The sequence below is a fragment of the Erythranthe guttata genome, chromosome 11 (genome assembly GCF_056151865.1).
Source record: "Erythranthe guttata isolate IM_541 chromosome 11, IM_541, whole genome shotgun sequence".
In the NCBI taxonomy this organism is placed as follows: Eukaryota; Viridiplantae; Streptophyta; class Magnoliopsida; order Lamiales; family Phrymaceae; genus Erythranthe; species Erythranthe guttata.
The window spans coordinates 331,942-354,295 of record NC_142543.1 but is presented as its reverse complement, the minus strand read 5'-3'; the positions used below and the strand labels follow the sequence as shown (position 1 = coordinate 354,295).

The window sequence follows — 22,354 nt, the reverse complement described above, 5'->3', positions numbered from 1 at the left end:
ACCACAGAAGATCCTACGATCATATTCGAGGATAATGCAGCGTGCATTGAGCAAATGAAGACGGGCTTCATTAAAGGTGACAACACCAAGCATATAGCTCCAAAGTTTTTCTTCAATCAGCAACAACAAGAGCTCAAACAAATAATGATCCAGCAGATCAGAAGTCAGGATAATTGCGCTGATTTATTTACTAAGTCGTTACCTAAAGTCACTTTTGAAAAGCATGTTAAGGCTATTGGCCTGCGTAGATTATCTGAGCTCGCTCCCTTATAGACATCAGGGGGAGTTAACTTGAGGGGGAGTACCCTGTAGGTACTCAGTATCCAGAAGATACCTAGATGCCCTATTGTACTCTTTTTCCTTTTTGCGGGATTTATTTTCCCACAGGGTTTTTGGTTACCCGCTAAAGGTTTTAACGAGGCAATATAGCTGATTGGAAAGATTGTGCGTTGTACTCTTTTTCCTGACCGAGGTTGTTTTGTCCCACTGGGTTTTATTACTCGGAAGGTTTTAATGAGGCAACATGAAATGCACAATAGTGGTTTTGATAGGAATCCCCAAGGGGGAGTGTTGTAAATAATATGTGTGTGGGGTTTCCTAACACAACCACCCAACTTCCCACTAAATCACTAACCTACCCCATGTCTTCTCATTATGTGTTAGTGGTAGAATAACCTCTTGTGTAACTTCTCTTGTAACTCCCGGTGGTTTTTCACCTATATAATGGAATTCTCCCTCCCCCATATTTACACCCTTATTATTCTCTCTACGGATTTTTGTCTTTGTCATACTTTATTTTCCACAATCATCAAACCTAAAAGCAATACAATTAAGGCGATTTACAACAATATGTGTTTTCACTTTCCACTTGTAAACAAATGAAAATTCTTGGCCACTTATTAACTGTATTATTATTCGATTAACCAACCTTATCTAATCTAATAGCTCAGCAAGACAACCACCTTATTAATTAATTGTTTAATAAATTTGGACGATTTTTCATTGCAACCCGATTGAGTTCTGAGACCATGTTGAATGTTTTTTGATAGAACTTATCTCTAAAAGTTTGCTCAAGAAGAGAGAATGTTTATTCCATAAATAATTAGTGAATGAGCCTTTTACAAATTTTCGATGCGGTATAGTATCTTATTTTCGTCTATGTTTAATAGAAATCGGTAGCCGACCAAATGGTCCACACCAACCGCACTTCGTACGATAGCAAAGCATCGCTTCTAAAGTATTATATATATAATGTGACACATTTTATTGAAGAAGAAAAATGATATATAAGTGAAGGAAATTATCTTATGAAGTTGGCCCTAATTTGCTCCATTTTTTATGACTCAAATTATGTAAATGAAGCTTGACTAATTATGTCTCATTCTTTTATTTTAAAAATTAGGGTAAATTACAAACACCCCCTGAGGTATGGTCAAATTACAAAAACACCCCTCTTGTTTGAATAATTACAACCACCCCCCTCAACTCATCAAATTTAGTGGAATCTTCGAGATTATATGGAATATTATCACTTTTGTACCCATTTTATCCCATTAAAACTCTACATTATGAAGCAAGATGATCATAATATGTGATTTTTAGCTTGTATATATCAGTTTGTGGTGCATCGGAAACTGTATTTTTTACACAAAAAGATTACAAACTAGATCACATTTCACGGAATCTAGATGACTATGTTGAATTTGGCACCATAGAGGTGGAGGTCTAAGAAAAAATCATAGTTGAGGGGGGTAGATGTAATTATCCAAACAAGAGGGGGATTTTTGTAATTTGACCATACATCATGGGGGTGTTTGTAATTTACCCTAAAAATTAATTTGAATTTGTAGTTTCCTTAATGGGCCAGTCCACCAATTACAGGCTGCGGCCTTTTTATAAATAGAACAAAATATTATGGGCCTGGCCCAAATTTATGGACCCATGAATTTACACTGACAGTATAATTAGTTAAATATATGATTTCAAAATTTATGGGCTGAAAATACTAACAGTGTATAAATTACAATATAAAGTATTTCAAATTATTTTTCAAGCACAAATAATTAAATATAAAATGAGAAAGTAAAACTAAAACTCAAAGATAAATAGAAATTAAAAGAAAAAAGAAGATTAAGAAAAAAAAAGGGTATAATTGGCAAAAAAATATAATTAAGTTTCAACGTGAGGGAGGTAAATGGGTATTTAAAACGTACAAGTGTGGCTAAGTGAATGATATACAATAATGCAAGGGAGGTAAATGTAATTTGCACTTTTCCTTTTCTCCATTTTAGGCGAAAAATAATAAATAAATATTGATACAAAGGAAAGAAAACGAAGTCATTAAATCATTTCAAAAAAAAAAAAAAATCATTTCTTTTTTCTCCTTTTCTCTTCTCTCTCCATCTCTGTCTTCTCTCTCTACTCACCTCTCAAACTGCTCCAATTATCTCATAGATTAAGGTATTGTTTACGCTTATGTTCACTTTGATTCTTAGCTTTCTCGTCGAGTCGACTCAGATTTACTGATCTGTTGAGCGATTTTCTTCCGTTTCGTCCTCTTTTTTTTTTTTTTTTTGAAACACTTTTCTGGTGGGTCAGGAGAGATAGTCTAGATATTCGTGTCCGATTTTGATAAGTTAAAGATCGTCCGATTGACGGATTTGTTTATTAATTTCAAGCTGAAATTTGTCCTTTGTCTCTGCTATGTTCATGTTTTTTTTTTTGTTTAAATAATTTTTTAATGAGTTGGCTGTGTGATTCTGGTTATGCATGTGAAGAACTATGAGTATGCTTACAAATTTGAACTCTTATCAATCAGTTACTGTATGTAGGAAATTATGTATAGGTTGTTTAATGTTAGTATCTGTTTCTGACAAAAGGGAATTTTGTGAAAAATGTTTGAAGTGTGGATTTTTTAAAGGTTTTATGATATTTGGGGTTTTTTTGGTTATATGTTGATTTTTGAAAGGTTTTTTTGGATCGAAGGGATTTCGAGAGAGGGGGAGAGATTTGATTTATTCGGATTTTCCCGATTTCGATTAATAAAATTAATATTGTTTTGGAATCATTGCTATTTGTTCTTTAAGGATATTTGGATTTTGGAAAAGCTTATCATGTTCATCGTTTGCTACTCGTTGATTGTTCTTTAATAGGTTTTCCGATTCTTTTGTATCGAGAATCATTGAATAAGTGTTTACATTTGAAGCAAATTTAGTGAAAGGATAAATATAGCAACTTGGTGAAGTTATCCGTTATGTTTATAGACGGAGGGATATATTTGGTACCGTAACAAATTTTTCATCATGTATCGAATGTATGGTGAATGTAGCAACTTGTTGAGGTTGTCGTTTATGTCAATGGATCGATATCTTTATAATCATTTGACAAAGAAACCAATCGAACATTAGAAAAATTGGAACAGCTTTACATGAAATTGAATATGAAGTTAATTCTTTATATTTCATCTTTTTTATTGATATTGCTTCCACAATTTTCTCTTGCCTCTTTTCCTTCATTAGGGAAGTTGCTTAAAAAATGGAGTCAACGAAAGAGAGTGGCTGCCAAGCTTCGGAAGGACCAATTCTATGCGTAAACAACTGTGGCTTCTTCGGAAGTTCGGCTACTATGAATATGTGCTCCAAGTGCCACAAGGACATGGTATTGAACCACCAAAACGCCAAGCTGGCAGCAACGTCTATCGAGAACATCGTTAATGGCAGCACAAGTACTATCACTCAGAAAGATCCCATTTTTGCCCCTGCTGTCAATGTGGAAGCTATGTCGGTTGAATCGAAGAAGCCCGATTTGAGTTCGGGACTGAATTCAGAGACGAAAGCGAAAGCGGGGCCCACTAGGTGCAGTTCTTGCAGTAAGCGCGTGGGGCTCACGGGGTTCAGTTGTAGGTGTGGGAACATATTTTGCTCTGTTCACCGCTACTCTGACAAACATGAATGCCCGTTTGACTACAGAGCTGCTGCGCAGGATGCTATAGCGAAAGCAAATCCTCTTGTTAAAGCCGACAAGCTCGATAAGATTTAGAGGAAAAAAGAAAAGATGTGTGGTGGGCTTTAAAAATGATGATTTTGTGTTTGTATATGTAAGTGCTTCTTGGTGGAAGCAGGTAATTGTCGTAATAGGGATCTCGAGTGACGTTTGGGGGTGGATTAGGGCGAGAGATATAGAGGGAACCGCTGTGATTTATTGCATTCGTATGACCGGGTGTCCGTCCTTTTTTCGATTGGCTATGGGTTCGTTTGGTTTTGGTCTACAATGTGTGTGTAAGTTGTTATTTGCTGGCTTGAATGACATTGTTGTGGTTTTTACCGTGCCTGTTCTCGTTTTGCTGTATGTGTAAAAAATGCGAAGAATTATGTTTGTGTACGAAATCAAGAATTGCCTAATACGGGGAAAGGCAAAAATCGAACCTGTGACAAAAGCCACGAACACATGCAGAAACTAAAACAGAGGATGTAGCGAAGGAAACCGGATCGATGAATTCGCTCCGGTGTTCGTTTAGAACAACATATCATATATCATGCTATCACTATTGTGCCTACTACAGTTTGCTTCTGAACAGATAGTCATATGATGGATCAAAAAACATGAAAGAATTACAGCAGAAAAAAGAAATAAATTCGAAAAACTCGTTATTCCAGCAGTTTTGAAGGGGGGGAAACCCCCCACCCAGAAATGAACTAACTCATAAAATGAGCCCTCAATTGATCAAGAGCATCATTCCAAACAACAATGGTTCGCACAAATTACATTTTTATTCCTCGAAACAGCTAATAACTGCACAAACTTTTTAGGAAAAAAAGAAAAAAAAAGGTATAACCTTGATTCAATCAGATTCGGCGGATTCCAATTCGAGCCTTTCGAGGGCTTTCTGGTGGGCCCAGGTCTCAATGGTGAGATCGGGCTTGGCGCTGAGGCCGACTCCGAGCATAACGACGGTGAGAAAGCTGGTGATGTAGCAGGGAAGCTCCCAGTCTTCCCAATTTCGTGACTCTCCGATCGGCGGCGGTGGCCGGCTGAACGCGAAGCCTTTGGGTTGATCCTCGTGTCCTGCTGTCGCCCATCTGCTCGGCCCGCCTCCTCCTCCGCCACGTGTCCGGAGGGACGGACTCAGTCGAGACCTAAGAGAGCTAGCAGCGGTTGAGAGAGATTTCAACGACGCCATTCTGATTTTTTTTGGTAGAGAGAGAGAGAGAGAGATATATATACACAGAGAGAGAGAGAGAGAGACGCGATCAGAGCTTTATTTGGGTTAATCGGAGAGGATTTGTGCCTTTGTGGGAGGGGGAGGAGGCAAAAAACGACGACGTGTTGAATTGATGGTGGAGATGCGATTTTTACCTGGTATATGGCAGAAATGACAATTTAACCACTTCATAGTTTGAATATTTCACTCATGTCCCTTTATTATTACTTTTATGCCATTCAAACCCAAACGTTTTTTTTTTTTTTTTTGTTTTTTAAAATTATTATTAGAGTAAATTACGCTACACCCCTGAGGTATCTTAATATAACTTTGATATCCCTGTGGTGTTTGTAATTGGTGCCACACCCCTGGAACAATTACCGGAGCCAACCGATATGCGCTATATTTTTTTTTCCCACCGGCCGTTAATGCTACCATAAACGAAAATTTATAAATCTTATATAAAATAATGAGGATTTAAGAAATGTTAGGAGAACCATGTCACCCACTAGCTCTATGCTGTCTCTACCATTATCTGAAACTAATAGCCTTTTGGAACCCTAACGAAATACTTATCCAATGCATGATTCCGTTAGGATTTCTAACAATGTTTCAGATGTGATTGTAATTACCGATACGATAAGGACCTTAAAGTTATTTTAGCATACTATTACTATTATTACTCGAATGTATATAAATCATGATAGCTTCGAATTTATATAAATAGGGTAAAACCGTCCAACCTCGAATTTAGTCGAACGAAATTCGAATATTTAAATTTTTTTACAAAATTAGAGCCTTTGGCCCATAACTAATTTACCGAAAATAGAATTCATTACATTTTTCCATAAAAGAAATTTACCAATAATCTCCACACAAACAAACTCCATTCACAATATGATGAAACCTACTTTTATCTCTTACAAACACCTCCCTCCCATAAACCCCAGACACAAACTTGGCAAAGTTATGGCAATCCACGCAAATCCGAAGGTTCTTCATTATCCTTATCGGCTTCGTTTCCGAAACATTAATCATTCCAAAAGCCAAAGCGAGCTTCTCACTGTGCCCTAAAAGCATCCTTTCTTTCTGCTCCTCGTCAACATCGTACAAAACAGAACTCAAATCCGGACAATAACCAGCTGTCTTAATCCTATCCGATAATTCTCTTACCTTCAAAAACACCTCTTCTTTTCTGGGATGCGATCGATCACTAGCATAAAACGTATGTATTGTATGATCAAACTCGATCCAGCTCTTCCCTGGTTCTTTTATCACCGCTTTTTCCTTCATCAACTCCCTCAATTTCCTAACTTCTTCCCAATTTCCCTCGCATGCATATAAATTACAAAGAATTACGTAATTCCCAGCATTTTCTGGTTCTATTTCAAGAATTTTCCTCCCAGCAATCTTTCCGATTTCCACGTTTTTGTGGACCCTACAAGCACCCATAAGCGAACCCCATATAGCAGCGTTTGGTTCGAAAGGCATCTCTTTTACGAACTGCAAAGCCCTCTCTAATTGTCCAGCTCGCCCGAGTAAGTCAACAACACATCCGTAAAGCTCTATACTAAGGTCAACCCCGTTTCTTCTTCCTTTCATCTCATCGAAAAATTTCAGCCCAATATCCTCCATTCCTCCATGACTGCAACCGGATAACACAGTCAAAAGAGTGGTGCTATCGGGTTTGACTTTATTTTCGGTATTCATCCTATTATATAAGTCTACTACGGTTTTCCCAATTCCATGCTTACTGTACCCTGAGAGCATAGCGTTCCAAGAGATCACAGTTCTCTCAGGCATTATCTCGAACACCTTCCTAGCATACGAGAGGTTCCCACATTTTGAGTACATATCAATCAACGAATTTTGTAGGACGATGTAAGAAGATAGTTCGGATCGAAGAACATGTGCGTGCACTTGCCTTCCGTATTCGAATGCAGCAAGCCCTGATAATGCAGTTATAACACTGGCGTAAGTAACGAAGTTTGAAGGCATTCCTTCTTTCTGCAGTGCACAGAATAGCTCGAGTGCTTCTTTATCGAGTCCTAACTGAGCATAGCCGGAAATAATTGCAGTGCAAGAAACAACGTCTCTCTCCGGCAGAGCTTCGAATACGGTATGGGCTTCGTGGATTTTTCCAGCTTTGGCGTATAAGTCGAGAAGTGAGCTACCGACAAATATGTGGAATTCAAAAGGGGTTTTAATGATGAGTGAGTGTATTTGCCGGCCATGTTCGAAACCAGAAGCACCGACACAAGAGGTGAGCACCGTTGCAAAAGTGAACTCGTTCGGGTAAGTACCTGTAACCTTTTTCACGTTACAACAGCATCAGAAAAGAAAACGAAAAATATCTATTTTTCATGTCTTTCGACTTTCAGACGGTTCTGCAAAAACATTTTAGAAATCAAACCTGATCTAAGCATCTGAACAAAGAGAGTTAGAGCATCAGAGTACAGCCCACATTTGGTGTACCCAGAAATCATAGCGGTCCAAGAGACGACATTTCTTTCAGGCATTTCATCGAACACCATTCTGGCATCACGCAAAACCTCACACTTCAAGTAGAACACGATCAGCCTGGTTCTGAGGTACACAGGGGGGAGATAATGAGTTTTAATCATGTGGGCTTGCACCCTTTGGCCTCCAATCAAAGACTTTTGATTCACACATTCGTTTAACAGAGAATCATAGTCTTTGAATTGCATGCCGAGTCCCTGCACCGACATTTCTTGCAATGCATGATTTAGTTGAGTGTTCGAACAATATGTTTTAATTAGTTGGTGGGTTGTGAAAAATCTGTTTGTCGGATGATGTAAATGTTGAGTGATTTTTCTCAGCATGTCTGTAGCTTTTACGGACACATGTTTCTTAGTGGAGGTCTCAATAAATGATTTATATGTTCATAACTCATAACTCATGAATTTTTATTTTTTTATTTTTTTTCTATTCTGAAAATAACCTCTAACAAATGTTAATTTAATAAAATTAACACGTAGTTTGAAGAATAAAATAGTTTTTTTCCTCATTTAATCGTCCCTATTAAGTTAATTTCCATGGTTATTTCTACGTTACAACACCCGGTGTTGTCAATGTGGGTATAGTCGATGTGTGTTTGTGTGTATATGAGTGGTAAAGATCTACATCAAGCCTGCCTTCTCTAATTTTTCAATTGTCGTTATTTTGTTACATAAATTTCAGATTTTGATTGAAGAGCTACTAAAGCATGTATACATATAAAATAAATATACCTATATATATATATGAGGAACTAAATGAAGTCTTCTTTTTCAGAGCCTCTGGATAAACAAAATAAAGATTTCCATCCGACAACAATTGGATGGCATGGAAATCCAATCTCAATAATGCTAAACCATAACCTCTCTAATTTCCACTTAATTAATTAATACTCTACTAATAATAATATATTTCGTATATATACAAACTACCTACTCCTCTCCTTCAAAGCTCCATTTTCAGCTGATTCGAGTGCAGAGAAGCTGTGTCGAAAAATTCAAAAGTTAATTCATATTCGATTATTTTTCAAGAAAAAAGGAAAAAGGCGGCAAAACTTTAATATACCTGAATTTGCAGGAGAGTTGTCGTAACTTAGTAATGAATTATCCGGAGTAATGAAGTTAGGGGCTTGTTCTTCTCTGCCCCACGATGGCTGATTAAGTTCGTCAAAATGCCATGGCTGTTGTTGATATTGATTTTCTCTGCTATCGTTGATTTGCCCCTCTCCCCAAATTGACGGAACAAACATGCCCAGGTAGCTATTATCGATTGTGGAGCCGCTCTACACATCAAATAGTTGTGTATATAGTAAGTTTAACTAACACCAAATAATTGCAATAATTAACAAACAAAAAGGAGAAGAACGCAATTTTTGCTTCATTACCTAACAAATTATGCAAGTAAGACCGACTATACCCAGTTAGATAGTTTGGCAATTTGCCACTCAATCAATTAAAGGATAACATTTAGTGCACGGAATGTAAACTAAGAAATACTTACTTCGGCAGCTAAGAGAGCATCAAGGTTGAAATCGATTCTTGGATTAACAGCAGCAAGTCTCATGGATAAAAACTGAAGAATCAAAAAGAACATTTTCAATTAGCTGAACTTGTTAAACGGGAATTTCATCAAGGATACATCTATTCTCGTTTTTTTATATAATAGACTAATGATTTGATTCTATTTGCTAATATTTCGCCAATTGGTCAAACTTGAGCATAGACCAACAGATTAAGTCTAGCATTATACTTAAGTGGCAATTATGCGTTGAGTCTGACCTCCACTTGACGCTGAAGTGCTTGCACGTGATTTATTATTTCATCAAGCACCATTGCAGTACCTGAAATCTGATCGAAAAATAAATAAATAAATCAATTAATTTGTATTCGTTTCCGCTGATTCCTATAACATGCAGAAAAGTGAACGTGAAAAAAAATTAAAAAAATCCCCAAATTTAAGATTCTTTCAGCTGCCATGTTGCAAGAACTTGATAAAAATGCATCTGCTAACTAATCTCCAGTCACTTATTTTCACAACTTAGAAGGTCCCATATATAAATATGTAATAAGAGCAAAAATCATTTACTAGGGATATAGTGAAAAAGATTTAATTTAATATAGTAAATGACAAGAATGCCCTGCAAAAGGGACATGTAACAGACCAACGGAAAAGGCCAAAAAGGTGAAGACGCAGAGCAAGAATTAGGAGAGGGACACTTCAGCAGCGGCCCGCCACTTTTCTTGGTGCAAAAGGCATCAGCTTTTTCTTTCCCCAATTAAAAAAAGTTGAGAACGACCCCTTATTTATATATTATCATCATATATCTTTTTTTACAAAACCCAAAAGCAAAATCTAATCATCACAAAAAAGTATAATCAAAAGGAAGACGAAGAAGAAGATTTTCTCCTATGCGCACGTAATTCAAAATCAAAATCAAAATCAAGTATAATCACAATTTAGTCCGTACAGAAACAACTTTTTGAGAAACGACATCGTTTTGAGAGATCAGACCTTGTTGCATCCTGGGACCAGCTCTTGTAGCAGCTTCATCCTGGCGTTGATCTTCTCTCTCCTTGCCTGCATTGCAAGGGATTTAAGTTCTACTAATCAAGATTAAGGAGATGATTATAGACTTTTTGATGTTTTAAATTAGATTTAATTAATTACTCTTTCAGCTAAGCTGTGGCTATCTGTGGCTTGGCCCCGTCGAGCTCTGACATGAACATATGGCAGCTTCTCCCCCCTTTCTTCAGGAGCTTCATTTTCCACCATTTTTTTGCTCTTTTTATTCGATTCCTTCACCTGATAAATATTCAGTTATTATTACTTACGTATATACATATGTTTGAAAGAAAAATTCAGTGGGGCTTTCGGATTATAATATTTTTCCTTGGATTTTCTAGGAATTGAAACCCTAATTTGTGGCTTCTTTGAACTTAAAACAACTGTTAAATGCTAATTTTGCCATAATTATACATTTTTAAGTATTCAAAGCCTGATTCAAAAAGCTTAATGATGAAAGTAAATCTAATCCAACTTTAGCTTCAAAAGTTTTAAAGAAAATCAAAATCAAGGGTGGGTATGTAAATTACCTTTTTCTCCCTCTCCTTTCGTTTGCTGGACTTTGTGCTGTGGTTAGAGACGGCGGGTGAAGAAGAATTGGGGTGAGAATCTCGGTCCAACGGCTCCTGCTTCACCGATCTCGAGGCCGACATATTGGTCATACTCTCCGGCGAATTATCAGCCGAAGCAAAGACGGAGAACTTTGACGCACGGTCAATGAGCGCGGTATCGGAGGGAAAAAAGGGCGGCGGGTGCACGGGTTTGGCCGGAAAATCTTCATTGACTAAGAGCTCCACAGCTTGCGGCGGAGGGAGTTCGAGAAGCGCCGTGAATGAGCTCCGATCGATTTCCGGTAGACCGGATATCAGGCCGTGGATTTGGTCTAACCCGAAATCCATTTCTCCAAGTTTCGGTCCGGATATTCCGGATCTAAATTGCGGTTGAGATGCTTCAACTTTTGGTTCCATATATAATTTAATAATATTCACCAACTTTCACTCAATTCCGATATCGAACTCGAAATTGTTCAAAAACGTGTGCAGAAAACAAACAAATGGAATTCAGCCGCGAAAATGGACGATGAACACAAACAATTGGGGTTTAATTGTTTATGCAGATACTACGAATTCTCTTGCGAAATTCAGAGCAATGACAAAAAAATCACCCAATCAATTCAGTACGAACCAGAATTCCGCAAAAACTCGAACAAAATTCCAGCATAATTACCAGAAAAAGAAGATCAAAACGAAATTAGAAAATGGCGGAAACAATTCAGGTATGGCTGGTGAAAGGTGAGAGACGTGAGCTCGATTCAGAACTCTTATTTTTGTGTTTAATTGAAACCTCTGAGTGAAATGAGAGCTCCGATATCAATGGCGGTCAAAGGCTAGTAATCAGCTCACTTTCTCTCTCTACAGTGAGTGTTGAGTGTAAAATGGATTTGCCTATTTTCTCTCATCAGTTTATATCAACTGTACTGCGAAAGTGCGAAAGCTATGTTTGCTATTTGGTCCCTACTCTCTCTGCATTCTTTCTCTATCAACCCCAATAATTCTTAATTTATATCTTTTTCCCCATTTAATGCTCTATTAATTGTCACCTTAATTCTTTGTTAAATGTTTTGTGCGTGCCGATAAACATATTAACCAATGTTTTGAAAACCGGACCGGACATAGAACCGGACAACCTACTGGGTCACGGTTGGACCGGTTCAACCGGGGTCCGACCGGGTTTTTATATATTTTTTTTGATTTTTTAATATATAAATCTTAAGATGACTATTATACAAATATTTATTCAATAATTACATTATTCATTAAATGTCAACCAAAAACTCTAATTTAGTAATTTATGAATTATTCACAATAAAATTAAAGCATAAAGAAAATAGAAATAAATTTTGAAACATTAATAGCATAATTTAGACATTACATATGTCATTAAAAATTAACGAATATAAATGTTTGAAATATTATAAGAAAAACATAAAATATCTAACAATAAATTACTAATTCTATTTTATTTACGAATATATACATTTATATATTCAGATAGTAATTTTATATGTATTCAGTATTAATAGAAAGTAAAATTCAAAAAAAAAATATTAATACAAAGTAATAAAACAACATTAAACAACAATTAATACTATTTAAATTACTCCCCCAAACCCTAATATATAAGTATAGAAACCCATTATTTACCTAGCCCCACCGCCTCCCTCTCTCTCCTTCCTCGTTTTCCACCTCTATGTTGTGCACTTCCAACTTTTTTCTTCTCTTTTTTGCCTTCCCCAACTCCTCACAAACATTATCTATATTCATGTGGTGTTAATATTCTACTGGAACTACCTCTAACAAATCAAAAGTCCAAGAGAAGTGTAAAGAATTTACAGTTTATGTTTATAGGTAGTCTTTTTTTTCTTTTTTTGTTTCTCCCTGTGCATAAATCCGGTTTTTGGGGCCGGTTTTTACCGATTTTTGCCGGTTCAACCGTGGTTGAACCGGTTCATTAGCAGTTGACCCGGTTTTTTTGCATTTACGGGTTTTGAGGTCGACTCGGACCGGACCAGTCACCGGTTCGCGGTTGAACCGGTTGGACCGGCCGGTCCGGTCCGGTTTTAAGAACATTGATATTAACCAACATCGATTTAATATAATTTGTTGAATTCATTTGAATAATTTTCTCGTAAATATTTACAGTCTAGATATTGTAATAAAATCACAATTGACAATTTTTGAAAATTATTAAAATTAAGAAGGATTAGTCAATTATAGAGTAATTTACCAAAATAGGCACAACGTCTAACGAATCGGGTGGACCGTAGAGTGGGGACCGACCCGACAACCGCCTTTCATGGGGCAGCGGGTGACCCGTCATTTTCTTTTCATTTACTCCTAATTAATTTACTAATTACCCTTACATACTCTCATATATAAATATTATATTTACATATTTTATTATTTAAAGTTATATATATAAATTTTTTTTTTTTTGCCTTGTCTCGTCATTATTACGAGGCTATTAAATGCGGGTCTTGAATTCGTACGTTGTGGGTCAATTATGTCGGCCCAATAAAGAAGTGCTTTCTGCCAAGGGGTCATTAGCAATAAACCCCTCATATAGTTAATAAATAGTGATATGTCCACCCCTTAAATCTTTCTTTGTGATAAACCCCTAGAAATTGTATTCCCAATTCTACCCTTGTATCAATTAGCATAATTTCACCCAATTATTCCTTTTTTTCTCTCTTTCCATAATCATAATTTAATTCCTAAAAATATATTTCCAAATTCCTAAAAATTGCTACCAAATTAAAAAAATTATTTTTTTTATTTTTTATTATTTATTATTTTCGGATTTTATTTAGTCATTTTTTATTTTTATTTTTATTTTTTTAATATTTTTTTAATAAAAATATTTTTTTTTTATTTTTCTTAAACAAAAAATTGAATTTTTTTGGACAGTTTACAATGCCGAATATGACTATAGTTGAATATGACTATATGTGACTATGTCAATTGTAGTCGTATTATTTCTTTATATTGCACTTTTTTTACATTTTTAGCTTTAAAAAATCCGATTATATAGTGTTGTACAGTCATGTTTACCAAATTATATAAAACAACTAAGATTCCCTATTGTTTAGGGAAACAATACAATCAACATCCACACAAAAAATCGCAAAAGAATCACAATTTGAATCTTGTTTTTTCAAGTCAACTTGAAACGAGAAGATAGAACATATTCGAATATGACTACAATCATATTCAACAATAGTCGTATTCAAAATGACTACAGTCATATTCGAAAAAAATACATAAATATGACTATAGTCATATTTGAATATGACTATAGTCATGTTGCTGCTACTGTACAAATTTGAAATTATATTTTCAGATCTGGAGGGAAAAAAAAAAGAGAGAGATAAATCGAAAGTACATATAAAAGGGGAGAAAATTAACGAACAAGATGGAGGGGGAGTACGCTTCAATTCATCTAACTAAATACATAAATATGACTATAGTCATATTTGAATATGACTATAGTCATGTTGCTGCTACTGTACAGATCTGAAATTATATTTTCAGATCTTGAGGAAAAAAAAAAAAAAGAGAAATCGAAAGTACATAAATAAAGGGAGAAAATTAACAAACAAGATGGAGGGGGAGTACGCTTCATTTCATCTAACTAAATACATAAATATGACTATAGTCATATTTGAATATGACTATATGTTGCTGCTACCACAGTGAAGGGAATGGGAAACAACACACCTTTGCAACCTTTTCCGTAGCATATACCGCAAGTAAGAGTCTGTTCCAATAGAGCTGATTCCCATGTACTTGCACATATTCACTAGACGAGGCCTAAATTGCAAAAAACACAACCATATCATGTAATGATTGTTGTATATTTTAATCTTAAACAATGAGATACAATTATGAATACGAAAAAATGAACCTGCTGATATTATCTAGTGTGAGTTCATCATTGAACAGCTTAGCAAATCCCAAAATTTCCTCATTATCACCATCGCAAGCAAGGAAACATTGATTTATCATAAAAGTGGAAACCAGGTATTGAACCGGCACATCATCTTCTATAAACGAAAAATCTAACAGAAGTACGAAATATAGGCAGGTGCAACTGATGCATACTTTAGTAAATTTTATGATACCAAATCTATCAAAAATTAAACAGTTGCACAATCATCATAAGCTATGTTCCTCGGACAACAATGATTAGCTTTACTATGTAGAAATGACCCATATGCACAATTCCCAAAAAGAATATTGCTGCTACTGATACATAAATATGTTCCAGATCTGTAGAAAAAAATAAAAAAAAAAAACAGAGAGAGAGAGATAGAGAGAGAGAGAGGGAAAGAGAGAGAAATCGAAAAATAAATAAATAAAGGTAGAAAATTAATGAAAGAGAGGGAGGGGGAGTCGACGACAACGGAGATGGCGGTGGTGGCGGCGCGGCGTGAGAGAGGCGGCGGTGGCGGCGGCGTCGACGATGAGCGGCGGTGGCGGTGGCGCCGACGATGAGCGGCGGTGGCAGCGGACGATGAGCGGCGGTGGCGGTGGCGCCGACGATGAGCGGCGGTGGCGGTGGCGGCGGACGATGAGCGGCGGTGGCGGCGCGGCGGCGGTGGATGAAGCTTGAAATTTTAGGAGTGTTTTGAGAGTTTAGGTGGAGAGGTGGAGAAGAAGATGAAAGTGGTAGGTGAGCAAATAATTAGGGTTATAGTAGTTGAGGGTAGGTTTGTCTTCTCACACTAGTCTAGGGGGGTCTCACTAATTAAGAATGAAATTTGGGTGTTGGGAAAAGTCTTTCCAAGTCAATTGGGTTTAGTTCAAAATATTTTCTATTTGAGGGGTGTATTGCATATTTCCCCTTCTGCCAATTTTTCATTTCGGCAGTAACTTATTGCAACCAATTATTGTTCATAAGTATTAAAAGGCTCTTTATTATTAGTAGAACCCATAATTGAATTCATAATTAAATTAAATTAAATTAGGCCATTAAGTTATCACTACTGTTTGTAAGCTGTAAATTGTAATTAATTGTGGTCTATTTTTCGTTTTTTTTTTTTATCCTTTGTTTTTATTTTACTCTTTTTTTAATGGGTGATGGGATTTGGACCACTAAATCCTCTGCCATTAAAATTGTGTGAATTAAAAGCAAATATCATATTCTTCATTATAAATCATCATTAGATAGTGCCCACTTGGGTGGGGTGGGCCTTTTTAGGGCGTGACTTACACGCAAACTTAAATCTTTTGGCCCAAAACTATTTGGGCTTCAGATTTTTATGGCCCATTATCAAATTATTTTCTAACCAGATATTTGTACAGTAAAGTCTCGATAAATTATTAACTTCGCTTCAATAATAATTTCTGCATGTCCCGACTCGGTTACAACGTGGAAGGATTTGGAGAAAATTCTAATACAATTGCATTTTCATGTGCAACAATCAACTGAAAATTCGATAGAACTTATAATCGAATTGGAATTCGTGATATAATATGTCTTCAAATTTTGCTAAATAAAAACCGGAAATAAAAAATTTGAAGTATTGGATTTTTGAAGTTGAAGAAAATCGAATACTTCATTCCGAGAAAAAAATGAAAATCACGAAACGATTCGTTTACACCTACAAGCTGCGCGACAACGACTTGGAGAAAACTAATGAAGTTTTCATGAGGATAGGCCCATTGGGCCCACATAGTAAACAAGGAGACAACTTCAGTCCAATTTTTAGCCCAGAAAAGGACCCAACATTGTCGAGAGAAAGTCACGGAGTTATTACACCAACTTTATCAAATTGTCCAATCTTTATTTTTTTTTATTTTTTTATTTTTCATTTTGAATTATTTGATTATTAGAATTTTAATATGTTTTCATTTGATTTAAACACTAAAAAAATCCTTTTTTTTTTCCTCCAAAATTTGCACTTATAAATCAATATTATTTAAGTATTTTATATTAATATGTTGTAATAAGTTTATATACTTTCAATCTCCAAAATTTCATTTTCTTTTTATGAAACGAAATTGAAATTGGTTTTTTACTTTCGGAAAAGACGGGAAAATTGTGCGTAATTGGCTAAATGTTGTAGTGGTCCAAATGTCCTTACATTCAACGTATTATGAATTAGATTGATTGTACACCGTTATGAGTAACCTTCTATATCGCAGCCCACAATATATGTCGGGCCCAATTAGCTGTCACTTGACAGCCTGTATTCCAACCCGGCCCACAAAACATCGCTGTATCTTGCAATCCGTACAAATCAATTCAAAATTTAAACAAGTTGAATAGAAGATTGAACAAGCAACATTTTCTTGCCTTGACATCTATTTCTTGTAGCTATCAAGAAATAATGGAATGGCCAAACGACTAAGTTAGATAGAACCGAAAGGGGCTAACCGTAGTTAACGTTAACTAAGTGGGGCAGTCGAGTCACTGTTGGCTGGTTACTGTACGGGAATTGCGTGAAGATAACCGCAGAGGATTGCAATTCAACTGAAACCGGACCAGTGCATAGCATCATCGTCATCGCCAAATACAGCATGCACAACAGATAAAGCAAGCCTGCAATATTACATTACCGATCAATGTCGTAATTCAAACTATTATCGCACAAAACAGAGCAGAAAAGACCATTTACTTAGATATTTATTCCTACGAATCAAGAAAATGAACAAATTTATGTAAATAAAAATCTTGGTAAAATTTATTGTGTAACTAAAACATAGAAGCGTAATTTACAAATTTTTCGAAAAAGCTCTTATATTTAGCTATGAGTATTGAGTACCTAACTTCTAAAATTCAAGTACTGAGGTACGAAAATCTAATTCTTCGTTATTCGGGAAGAGGAATGAGAGCATAGCAGAAAAAGTTCCTGCACAAACAGTTCTATATCCAAAACAAATATAGATTTAATGAGAACTACTTACATATTAAGAACGGTATCGACTCTTCATTAAACAGAGGATTTAAAAAAAAACGAGTTTTACGAACCTGGTAATGACTAGACCGAAGAAGACTATATAAACACCCAGCTTGATAATCCGAGTCTTCTTCTCAGCATTAAGTACTCTAAAAACCTCGGTTACATCTATACGATGCTGCTGTGATAGGTACCTGAAGGGCAAAATGGGAAGAGTTCAAGATAAGTTGTAGAGAAAACTTCTAGGCCTTGTTTGGGAATTTTTATTACGTTCGATAGATAATATAATCAAACTTTGTCAAATTTTTGGGGTTTAAGTTTCAAGCCCATACTAAAAGATTAAAAAAAAGGCCCCAGATTTTAATCACTCCCACGAAACATATTTAGTCTAAAACCTATTATCGCACAATCTTATTAAGGATATTACATTATCATGGATAATGTAATCCTAACCAATTCAATCAATCTTATCAATCCCACCAACATTCCCAAACGAGGGCCCTAGCCTCTCAATTTACATGGCGATGTGTGATTATCTACAAGCATTTTTTTTCTATTTTTTTTTAACCTCTTCATTCCACTACGTATATTCTACATCAAGAAATCTTTTGCTAGATTTTTTTGGCTAATAGCAATAATCAAAAGAATAGTATATCAGTGATAAGAAAATCATTCGTTAGATGAAGAACTTACCGCGTGAGATTATAGTATGCAGGGGGTAGTGAGAGTAGGAACATGAACCAATGCCCTGTCACGAGAAACAGAATGCAGAATGCCCCTTGTAATAAATACTCGGGAACAATCACCGAGTTGACTCGAGATGATAGTTCGTACGGATTCAAATAATCAGCTTCCAAATCCGAGAAACCTAGGAACTGCAACAGACAAATTGATTTTTTTGTTTTGAGATGCACATAGATGTTTCAACCATGTTTACGACTACACCACAAATTCTGTGATAGCTTGATACTTTAAGAATGTAACAAGGAAATAAACGAGGGTGTACGATAAGAGAAAACGGGAAAAGCAAAAAGTGGAATCAGATTGTGCAATTACATACTCACACACAGAGAACAAAAGAACTGCGCAAAAAAGTCGAGGCAATGCAATAAGGAGTTTATTCGAAAATCAAGAAAAAACGAGTACGACAACATAATTCACACCGAGACCGAGTAGTTCTTACAAACTACAAGAACTGAAGCTAGTTACTCTCTGCTCAAAATTACATCTTCAGCTTTTACAATTTTTTTCCAGCAAAATATATTGCAAATCAATAAAGCTACCAATATCAAAAAAAAAAAAATCAGGGTTTGTCTCCACAATTATTTCAATAATGCTGCGAAGATTTCAGTTTCCTCAAACCAATCGAACGCATGATTGCATAGATTAGACAAACTACAAAGAGGGATTTAATTAGGGCAAATAAATCAGAGATATAGAAGACAGAAAAAAAAAAAATATATACCTGGTAAAAATTTAAACCTAAAAGAGTAATGTTCATGATTGAAAAAACTATCCAGAGAATTGGGTCCCAAGCCATTGTTTTTTTCTTTTGAAGAAGAAGAGATTAATGAAATCTACTCTCCGTCTATAGTAAGATTCTTCGATCCTCTCATCACCCAACACAGATCAGAAACAGTACATATATAGATACAAATTTATGTATGTATAGATATACGAGTTATAGACGCTTTAGGGAACATCGGTCTGCAAAGTTATCTGATAAAGGTTTCAACTTTTTTTATGCAAAATTAATACCTTCGTAAATATTTTTAAAATAATAATTATTATGGTAAATTAACTACTGCTCCTATGGTAATATCAAATTACGGAAAAACCCTTCATGTTTGGGTAATCATGATAAGAAGGCCCAGCATATTTTCTAATTGGGCCTCTCGCAACAATCGGCCCGAACTCAATACGCCGTCGTTTGGAGCTCATTAGCTTCTTCGGTGTTCAGAAAGACCGAGAGAGTTGCTGAATAATAATCCTTACAGAATTAAAGACCCAATTTTTCTTTTTCCAGTTTAAGAAATCATTCCTTGTTCAAATACTGAATAGATTCACTGGTAATTGTTATTTACTTGCATTTTGTTTTATTCTTAGCTTTTATTCTGCTTTGTTGTTGAGTTTTATTTGTTTCTTCCCAAATTATTTGATGTATATATTAGGAATAGATGGAGATATTTGTATCAAATTTTGCTTATAATTCTGTGGTTAATTGTGTGTTAGACAAGCTTTGATTTTATTATTGTTCTGAAAATCATGAGTATTGTATCCCTAATTCATGTATCAGTAAAGCACTGTGTGTTTCTGCGCATAAACACACACACACACACACACACATGTTTGTGAAAGGAGTTGTTTTGCATTGTTATTGCGTTTATTGCGCATGAATTTCGTCTGGTTATCGTTTTCGTTTCTTCGTTTCGGTATTGTATATTGAAAGATTTGAAACATTCCGTTTTTATTCGACATTAGAAACGAGATTTTCGACCTTCATGTTAATTAGGAGCTTATATATGACTGGTTTTGATTTCAAATTAATCTGTTTAATGCGCAAAGTTAATGTAGTGTGTTCGAAATGGTGTCTGACTATATATCTATCTCTGCAAGGTTAATTTAATTTCGTCGTTGCTCTAAGGCTATGCCACAATGACGATCTATTCTCCTCTCACCAAAAACGTAGTCTGCTCGATCGGAAATCTCCAAAAACCGACGATTATTCGTGTTTTTACCACCAAAGCAAATTATTGTTGCCCGATAAGTGTCTTTCAATCCTTTCAAAGAAACTATTCTGGTTACGGTACAGCCGTACGTAGCCCTAGTTGCCGTTCACTTGCGTTCAAAAAAATCGTTAGTCCTAAACAAACAGAAACCTCGAGATGTAATAATATAGGACCTTTTTCTTGGCAACAACGTGGTTTATCCGGTGGTCTTTTTATCGGGTTGTTCGTTTGTTTTTCTACTTCACAACCTTCTTATGCCGATGTTTCTGGGGGAGATGAAAAGAAAGAAAGAAGTTGTGACGATGATTCTTCGGCTGACTTTTCGCGTAAGAAAAATGTGTTGACGGACTACTCTGTGATTGGTCAGTAGCTAATGAAATTCTGAATGGAGTTATGTTTTTTTTTTTATAAATATCGGAAGTGAGTATGAATTTGTAAGTATCAGGTATACCTGGAGACGGGAGATGCTTGTTTCGATCCGTTGCTCATGGAGCTTGCGTACAATCGGGAAAGCCTGCACCGAACGAGAATCTTCAGAGGGAACTAGCAGACGAAATACGGGCTAGAGTATGTTCTAGATGCCTTCACGTTCGGAAATTCTAGGGGATCTATATGCATGATTAGTCATCTGACAGTGTATTCTTGTAATTTTATTAGGTGGCTGATGAATTCATCAAGAGACGGGAAGAAACAGAATGGTCAGTCCACTGAAGACACGATTTCATAATTTCTGGGAAATTGATATTGCTGCGATTCACGGATTTATGAAAGAAAAAAATTTACTTTCGTACGGCTGATTTTCTGTACTTTATGAGTTGCACTAATCCCTCAGGTTCATAGAAGGTGATTTTGAGACGTACGTTTCACAAATAAGGAAGCCTCACGTGTGGGGAGGCGAACCCGAATTGTTGATGGCTTCTCATGTACTCCAGTAAGTCTTACATCTACGTTTATTCTTCTCGATCGAGTGTCTAATTTTGTCACAACCAAGATAAAAACTTGCACAAAAAGGAAAAAAAACAGAATAGAGATTTCAAGAACTAATAGACATGATAATATTTTGCAGGATGCCGATAACAGTGTACATGCACGACAAAGATTACGGTGGCTTGATATCGATCGCGGAATACGGGCAAGAGTACGATAAACACAATCCTATCAAAGTCCTATATCACGGTTACGGTCACTACGACGCACTACACATTCCTTGCAAGGGAGATCCGAGGCCTAGGCTTTGAGGTTGATTCCGCTCCGTATATCTCATTAATTCGAAATAATGATAACCGGAAGATATTTCATGGACCACACAACACAACACAACACCACACTTATGTGAAAGTGCATTTTATCTCTTGTCTTTACATAAAATTTTGTCAGAAAGTGTGTCTTATGTTTGTGGGATGTAATGAAAAAAAGGTAGGTTTCCTTTGACAACTTTCATCATACTGTGTGCCCACCACCACCACCACCAGCAGTGGTGTTGTGTAATCCAGCCCTTCACTACCCATTTTTGTCTCGAGGGGTAAAATAGTAATTTCACATTATGGTTCATTTTCTTTGGATTTCAATTTTTCTTGCTTTCAGCAAGTTCTCTTTTGTCCGGTGGCTCAGAGCCCCACCCCACTAATATTTGGCTTTTTGGGGGGTTAATTTGGTGCATCTGGTTGTCCTATCCACTGAATTTTGAATCTATACTTGATTTGACCAAAATACCCCTCTAAGTGGAAATTGATTTTCTGAAAAAGCAGAATATTGCAGCATGTGCTTGCATGGTTTCCCTGACACCACTTGTCTTGAAAATCTAGGCACGTTTTTCTATTACCACACAACTCCTCGGACCTTCTCCATTTCAACATTGCAATATAAAACGTTTTCTTCTTATTT

At 36.0% G+C, this 22,354-nt stretch overlaps 6 protein-coding genes and 1 long non-coding RNA gene across 8 annotated transcripts; 2 read left to right on the top strand and 5 right to left on the bottom strand.

Annotated features, from left to right (window-relative positions):
• Nucleotides 1-2,323: 2,323 nt before the first annotated feature.
• On the top strand, nt 2,324-4,322 carry LOC105976672 (zinc finger A20 and AN1 domain-containing stress-associated protein 8). Its single transcript, XM_013001927.2, has 2 exons — nt 2,324-2,460; nt 3,519-4,322. Exon 2 carries the CDS (start codon nt 3,535-3,537, stop codon nt 4,036-4,038), a length of 504 nt encoding a protein of 167 aa, XP_012857381.1. The 5' UTR covers nt 2,324-2,460; nt 3,519-3,534; the 3' UTR covers nt 4,039-4,322.
• A 288-nt stretch (nt 4,323-4,610) lies between these two features.
• LOC105976673 (uncharacterized) lies at nt 4,611-5,336 on the bottom strand. The gene has a single exon (XM_013001928.2). The coding sequence runs from the start codon at nt 5,177-5,179 to the stop codon at nt 4,841-4,843; it is 339 nt and encodes a 112-aa protein (XP_012857382.1). The 5' UTR covers nt 5,180-5,336; the 3' UTR covers nt 4,611-4,840.
• Nucleotides 5,337-5,949: 613 nt separating this feature from the next.
• Nucleotides 5,950-8,043, bottom strand: LOC105976671 (Pentatricopeptide repeat (PPR) superfamily protein). Its single transcript, XM_013001926.2, has 2 exons — nt 7,614-8,043; nt 5,950-7,503 (listed from the first exon to the last, which is right to left on the bottom strand). The coding sequence occupies exons 1-2, from the start codon at nt 8,041-8,043 to the stop codon at nt 6,059-6,061; spliced, it is 1,875 nt and encodes a 624-aa protein (XP_012857380.1). The 3' UTR covers nt 5,950-6,058.
• A 394-nt stretch (nt 8,044-8,437) lies between these two features.
• LOC105976718 (transcription factor bHLH48) lies at nt 8,438-11,726 on the bottom strand. Its single transcript, XM_013001980.2, has 7 exons — nt 10,810-11,726; nt 10,385-10,519; nt 10,229-10,294; nt 9,496-9,564; nt 9,218-9,289; nt 8,783-8,999; nt 8,438-8,700 (listed from the first exon to the last, which is right to left on the bottom strand). Exons 1-7 carry the CDS (start codon nt 11,245-11,247, stop codon nt 8,663-8,665), a joined length of 1,035 nt encoding a protein of 344 aa, XP_012857434.1. The 5' UTR covers nt 11,248-11,726; the 3' UTR covers nt 8,438-8,662.
• A 2,513-nt stretch (nt 11,727-14,239) lies between these two features.
• On the bottom strand, nt 14,240-15,465 carry LOC105956532 (uncharacterized). Its single transcript, XR_001172683.2, has 2 exons — nt 14,744-15,465; nt 14,240-14,649 (listed from the first exon to the last, which is right to left on the bottom strand). It is a non-coding gene; the product is annotated as an uncharacterized LOC105956532 (long non-coding RNA).
• Nucleotides 15,466-16,880: 1,415 nt separating this feature from the next.
• On the bottom strand, nt 16,881-19,505 carry LOC105976764 (Cornichon family protein). Of its 2 annotated transcripts, XM_013002029.2 has the most exons (5): nt 19,207-19,452; nt 18,435-18,616; nt 17,813-17,935; nt 17,607-17,707; nt 16,881-17,383 (listed from the first exon to the last, which is right to left on the bottom strand). In XM_013002029.2, exons 1-4 carry the CDS (start codon nt 19,279-19,281, stop codon nt 17,614-17,616), a joined length of 474 nt encoding a protein of 157 aa, XP_012857483.1. In that variant the 5' UTR covers nt 19,282-19,452; the 3' UTR covers nt 16,881-17,383; nt 17,607-17,613. The 2 variants fall into 2 exon arrangements, with proteins under 2 accessions (XP_012857483.1, XP_012857484.1); XM_013002030.2 differs by lacking the exon at nt 17,607-17,707 and having other exon boundaries at nt 19,207-19,505.
• Nucleotides 19,506-19,683: 178 nt separating this feature from the next.
• Nucleotides 19,684-22,038, top strand: LOC105976657 (OVARIAN TUMOR DOMAIN-containing deubiquitinating enzyme 4). The gene is made up of 6 exons (XM_013001912.2): nt 19,684-19,810; nt 20,358-20,832; nt 20,916-21,037; nt 21,128-21,168; nt 21,303-21,401; nt 21,537-22,038. Exons 2-6 carry the CDS (start codon nt 20,397-20,399, stop codon nt 21,706-21,708), a joined length of 870 nt encoding a protein of 289 aa, XP_012857366.1. The 5' UTR covers nt 19,684-19,810; nt 20,358-20,396; the 3' UTR covers nt 21,709-22,038.
• The last annotated feature ends 316 nt before the right edge of the window (nt 22,039-22,354 follow it).

Bases quoted from the DNA above. Each gene is read 5' to 3' on its own strand.
- LOC105976673 (XM_013001928.2), bottom strand. From the start codon at position 5,179: ATGGCGTCGTTGAAATCTCTCTCAACCGCTGCTAGCTCTCTTAGGTCT.
- LOC105976671 (XM_013001926.2), bottom strand. From the start codon at position 8,043: ATGCTGAGAAAAATCACTCAACATTTACATCATCCGACAAACAGATTT. The intron at 7,504-7,613 runs GTTTGATTTCTA...AAAAGGTTACAG, and splicing joins TGTTCAGATGCTTAGATCAG to GTACTTACCCGAACGAGTTC.
- LOC105976657 (XM_013001912.2), top strand. From the start codon at position 20,397: ATGACGATCTATTCTCCTCTCACCAAAAACGTAGTCTGCTCGATCGGA. The intron at 20,833-20,915 runs GTCAGTAGCTAA...TGTAAGTATCAG, and splicing joins GACGGACTACTCTGTGATTG to GTATACCTGGAGACGGGAGA. The intron at 21,038-21,127 runs GTATGTTCTAGA...TAATTTTATTAG, and splicing joins CAGACGAAATACGGGCTAGA to GTGGCTGATGAATTCATCAA.
- LOC105976764 (XM_013002029.2), bottom strand. From the start codon at position 19,281: ATGGCTTGGGACCCAATTCTCTGGATAGTTTTTTCAATCATGAACATT. The intron at 18,617-19,206 runs GTATATATTTTT...TGTCTGTTGCAG, and splicing joins TAGGTTTAAATTTTTACCAG to TTCCTAGGTTTCTCGGATTT. The intron at 17,708-17,812 runs GTTCGTAAAACT...TTTTGGATATAG, and splicing joins TTCGGTCTAGTCATTACCAG to AACTGTTTGTGCAGGAACTT.
- LOC105976718 (XM_013001980.2), bottom strand. From the start codon at position 11,247: ATGGAACCAAAAGTTGAAGCATCTCAACCGCAATTTAGATCCGGAATA. The intron at 10,520-10,809 runs GTAATTTACATA...AATATTTATCAG, and splicing joins GAAAGGAGAGGGAGAAAAAG to GTGAAGGAATCGAATAAAAA. The intron at 8,701-8,782 runs GTATATTAAAGT...TTTTCGACACAG, and splicing joins CAACTCTCCTGCAAATTCAG to CTTCTCTGCACTCGAATCAG.
- LOC105976672 (XM_013001927.2), top strand. From the start codon at position 3,535: ATGGAGTCAACGAAAGAGAGTGGCTGCCAAGCTTCGGAAGGACCAATT.